The sequence below is a fragment of the Mastomys coucha genome, unplaced genomic scaffold (genome assembly GCF_008632895.1).
Source record: "Mastomys coucha isolate ucsf_1 unplaced genomic scaffold, UCSF_Mcou_1 pScaffold21, whole genome shotgun sequence".
Taxonomy (NCBI): domain Eukaryota; kingdom Metazoa; phylum Chordata; class Mammalia; order Rodentia; family Muridae; genus Mastomys; species Mastomys coucha.
In genome coordinates, this window is record NW_022196904.1 from 188,881,939 (window position 1) to 188,886,827 (window position 4,889).

General features: G+C 45.4%; 1 protein-coding gene across 1 annotated transcript in view; it reads left to right on the forward strand.

Moving 5' to 3' along the window:
• Fam160b1 (family with sequence similarity 160 member B1) overlaps positions 1–4,889 on the forward strand; it is a 30,037-nt gene that overhangs the window by 18,444 nt on the left and 6,704 nt on the right. The window contains exons 7-12 of the mRNA XM_031390826.1: positions 107–303; positions 2,257–2,371; positions 2,683–2,759; positions 2,837–3,029; positions 3,474–3,643; positions 3,960–4,100. Of these exons, the coding sequence (XP_031246686.1) occupies positions 107–303; positions 2,257–2,371; positions 2,683–2,759; positions 2,837–3,029; positions 3,474–3,643; positions 3,960–4,100 (893 nt within the window). The remainder of the gene's footprint in view (positions 1–106; positions 304–2,256; positions 2,372–2,682; positions 2,760–2,836; positions 3,030–3,473; positions 3,644–3,959; positions 4,101–4,889) is intronic.

Sequence of the window (4,889 nt, forward strand, 5' to 3'; positions counted from 1 at the left end):
CCCCCCCCCCCCGTAATTGCAGTAATACATATTTATTCTCCCTTTAATGAAAAACACTGAATCCTTTCATGTTGAATTCCAAAGTAATGTGTGTGTTCTTTCTCAGGACGGCCGGATAGCTGTGAAAGCGTGCGAGGGCTTAATGCTCTTGGTGAGCCTGCCGGAGCCTGCGGCTGCCAAGTGCCTTGCTCAGAGCACCTGCTTGTGCGAGCTGCTGACCGGCAGACTCACCTCTCTGTACAAGGCCCTACCTCAGTCAGTGGATCCCTTAGACATTGAAACGGTGGAGGCAGTTAACTGGGGGTAAGTACTGTTCATTCTGTGTTCTTGGAAGGGATGGCTTTAGATGCTGTGCCTGCATCTCAAAGTCCACTTCTCCTCTCCAATGACAAGACTGTTGAGCTTTGATGTAGCACTACCAACAGTCAGTGGCGACAGTGCTGTGAGGACAGCGAGGATTACAGAGCCCAGCTCCTTTTATTTTGCCCATTGTGGGATTTCTGTTAAGATAATAACTGCTCACTTTGTTAACGACAGAAGACTGAGAAGACACGGTTTCGCTCTGTCACCTTGACTGGCCTGCGACTTGTGTTTAGATCAGGCTGGCCCGAGCGCAGATGCATTTGCCCTTGCCTCAGGCATCACTTGTCCATGAGAGACCATGCTTGCTCCAGAGCAGGCTGAGGTGTCCTGTGGCTGTGCTGTAGACTCTCCTATGTCATGCTTGCGTCCCTCTATTCTGCTTCTCAAACTCAACCACTTTGTTCTTAATAGAAAATGGACTTCTGGCCTAGAGAGGCAACTCGCAGTTGAGAGCGCACACTGGTCCTGCAAAAGGCCATTCCCAGCACCCGTACAGGGCAGCTCACAACCTTCAGGGGCTCAGGGACCCACTCCTCTCGCTTCTGTGGGAGCCTGTACTCACACACATTCCTATACATGCATGCACACACACATGTACATTTCTGTGTGCACATACACATGTACATTTCTACACACACACACATATGCACATTTCCATAGTCATACATGTACACATTTTTACACACATGCACATACACATTTGTATACACACATTGCACACCACACATTTCTACATACATGTACATTTCTGTACACACATACTCATACACATGCACATTTCCATACAGTCACACATGTACACACATTTTTACACACACACATGCACATTTCCATACAGTCACACATGTACACACATTTTTACACACATACATGCACATTTCCATACAGTCACACATGTACACACATTTTTACACACACACATGTACACATACATTTTTTTTTAAGATGGCTTTTTTTTATTAGATATTTTCTTTATTTACAATATCTCCTTTCCCAGGTCCCCTCCAAAAGAAAAAAGAAAAAGAAAATAAAATAAGAAAAAAAATTAAATTAAATTAAAAAATCAAAAACTAAAATAATCCCCTGTTTCCTCCCCCTGCACACACACATTTCTATACACACATCGCACACCACACATTTCTACATACATGCACATTTCTATACACACATACTGCACACACTAAAAGTAAAAGTCTTTAAGAGAATATGAATTTTGCATAAGTTATTTTAAAATAAAAGCAACATTAAGAACTATGCCCAAACTTGCCACGTATCAGCAGCCTAATGCTTTCTGTTTTTAAAAATTAAATGTTTATATGAATTGTTTGAGACTTTCCTATTGTATTCTGGTCATATTCACACCTCTCCCAACTCCTCTGAGATTTCCCCCTGCCTCTGTTCCCCACCCGCTCAGCAGCCCCTTTGTTTTAAACCCATTGAGTCCAATTGACTGGCTAATATTTTAATCTATTTACCTTTGCCATTTTCTGTGAAGATTGCCACGCTGTGTGTTGCTTATGTCACGCACGCAGCCACACTTGTTCAGGTCATGGGTACATTGTGTGTTAGGGCGGAGGGATCCTGCCTTGGCAGACCTTCCGTTCCCTTCCTGCTCCTCTACTGTCTCGCAACTGGTATCTTGGTCAAGTCCCTGCCATCTGGATGGCCCTCTGCATTAGCTTCCTCCCACTTCGGGAGTAAGCTGATTCATGGCCTTTATGTAAAGGGACTCCTTTCATCTGTGTCTCCTATAAGGATGTTCTGATTGGTACCCGGCCTTGCCCTGTGTATTGGTACCCGGCCTTGCCCTGTGTATTGAATGAGCTTGTTCAGGTGCCTACTTTCCCCATGTCTACACTTGCCTGGCCTCAGGTTGTCCTCTGTATCATGCAGGTTGGACTCATACAGCCATAAAGAAGATGCATCAGCATTCCCGGGGAAGCGGGCCTTAATTTCATTTCTTTCCTGGTTTGATTACTGTGATCAGCTCATCAAGGAGGCACAAAAGGTTTAAATTCTTTGTTGTTTATTGATAGTTCTTGTGTTAAGTAAAACTTGATCACTATTCTAGAAGTATCTTAATTGTACCTTGAGTGTCCCACGCAGTGCCTATAAACACTTTCGACTCTCCACTTGGAGAGGTGCTACCTTATTGGGATCTCCCTGCCCCCTTTTTTTAGTTTTGGGGGGAATGGGGTAGTGCAGAAGCACATGACCTATGCCTGGGGCCCCGCTGGCTCTCGGCTTCGTGTGGGCCTCATGTCTAGCGAGAGCTCATTGTCTTTAGGCCAAGTCGATTTACTGATGCTCACATTCTAGACTGCTGCTGTTGCTCTTGCCAAAGCCATCCATGAAAGGTTCTTCGTTGGTGTCATGGAACCCCAGCTGATGCAGACGTGAGTGTCCTCTCACCTTGCAGAACTATCCACAGTGTGTCATTTCTGCCCACTGACCCCCTATCTACTCCTCCCAGCTCTGAGATGGGGATTCTGACATCGACAGCCTTGCTGCACCGCATTGTCCGGCAAGTGACTTCAGACGTCCTACTACAGGAAATGGTGATCTTTATCCTCGGAGAACAGAGGGAGCCAGAAACTCTGTCAGAAATTAGCAGACATCCTCTAAGACATAGGTTAATTGAACATTGCGATCACATATCTGATGAGGTAAGCCATGTTCAACTGTGCTGGACTTAGATTCTTTGAAATGTTGGTTTTTAATTTCTTGTGATTTATTTTGTGATGTCAAGGGTTTGGGTGCTGGGGAGGGTTGGGTGCTGGGGAGGGTTGGGTGCTGGGGAGGGTTGGGTGCTGGGGAGGGGAGGGTGCTAGTGAGGGGTGGGTAATGGGGCGGGGAGGGGTGGTGGCACATGTGCCACAGTGAACATGTAGAGGTGAGATTTTCTCAGTCCAATTATGTGTGTCCCCAGGATTGAACTCAGGTAATCGGGCTTGGTGTCAGATACTGTTACCAAAAGAGCCGCCTCACTGGCCTCCGCTTGTGACCATTCGATTGGGTCTCTTTTATGTGGCTCTAACACCTGACGGTCTGACTTGCGAAGGGTACCTGACTTGAAGGTATCACTTCAGCTTCCATGAACTTGATTTCAGATCAGCATAATGACCCTGAGGATGTTTGAGCATCTCCTACAAAAACCCAACGAGCACATTCTGTACAACTTGGTCCTAAGAAATCTCGAAGAAAGAAACTATACAGAATACAAACCTTTATGCCCGGAAGACAAGGACATGGTGGAGAATGGGCTGATAGCTGGAGCCGTGTAAGTGTCCACTTTGTGGGTGGCGTCTCCCAGCCAGGACTTGGGTTCTCCACAGGTGCATTAAACAATGCCTCCAGCAAGCTACCTATTTCCCCCAAAATGGAAGATGCTAAATATTCTTTGAGCTTTAGCAAAAGTAGTAGTGAACACGTGAGATTGTTAGTATAAAACAGTAATTTGCATATTAAGTTCATTAGTCTTATTTCTTTGTATTAGAAAAATTATGTAATATATCTCAGAAACTAGCAGAGAATCTTTTGGTTTAGAAAATATCATAATAAATGTTGTTTTTTATACATCATTAAATTAAACTTAGAGATCTGGAGGAAGATCCATTATTTACTGACATTTCACCAGATAACACTCTGCCAAACCAAGAGTGGATCTGTTCACCCCGCGCCAGCCCAGACCACCCCAAAAATGATGGCAAGACAGAAGTGCATAAAGTTGTCAACAGGTGAGCGAGCTGCTGTGTGATTGGCTTGAATGTGTCATGTGTCCCGAGCCAGGCTGCTCTGCCCTCTGGTTGTCACAGGAGTGCACTGTGAATACAAGTGCTGCCAGGGATTTGGTCTTGATCATGGAGCCAGGGACAAGAGCTGATTCCAGGAGAAAAGACAGTATTCATGGAGAAGTAGTTCCTGTGCTGAGCACTGGCACAGGCCAGTCTCCATAGGCGCGTCTGAGGTCAGCCTGCACTGCTGCCACAGGAGAGGCAGGAGGAAGGGGAAGGGACAAGGGCTCCCGTCTCCATAGGCGTCCGAGGTCAGCCTGCACTGCTGCCACAGGAGAGGCAGGAGGAAGGGGAAGGGACAAGGGCTCCTGTCTCCATAGGCGCGTCTGAGGTCAGCTTGTAGGAAGTAACTGTGACCGGAGAGACAGGAGAAGGAAGGGGAAGGGCTCAGGGACTGGAGCTCAGGGACACCGCCGCACAGATCACAGCTAAAGCGACACTGACAAACTGCCCATTTCTCAATCTTTGTTTTTACTTTTTTTAAAGTGTCTTTTCATGACAGTTTTCTCTTGTGTCTTTGCTATTGACTCTGTCATTGCCTGGTTCTAGCATGTGACATTAAAAAGAAATGGCACTCGGGTCAAATGTGAAATTATAGTTCATCAAAATATCTCAAGTTCAGTTACTTTAATACAGTTTTTAAGATTAATAAATAAAGTAATCCATTGTGTGCCGCAGTCCAGAAGTTGAGTCTTTATAGGTTTATGTTACATACAGAATTAGGTTTTTTTT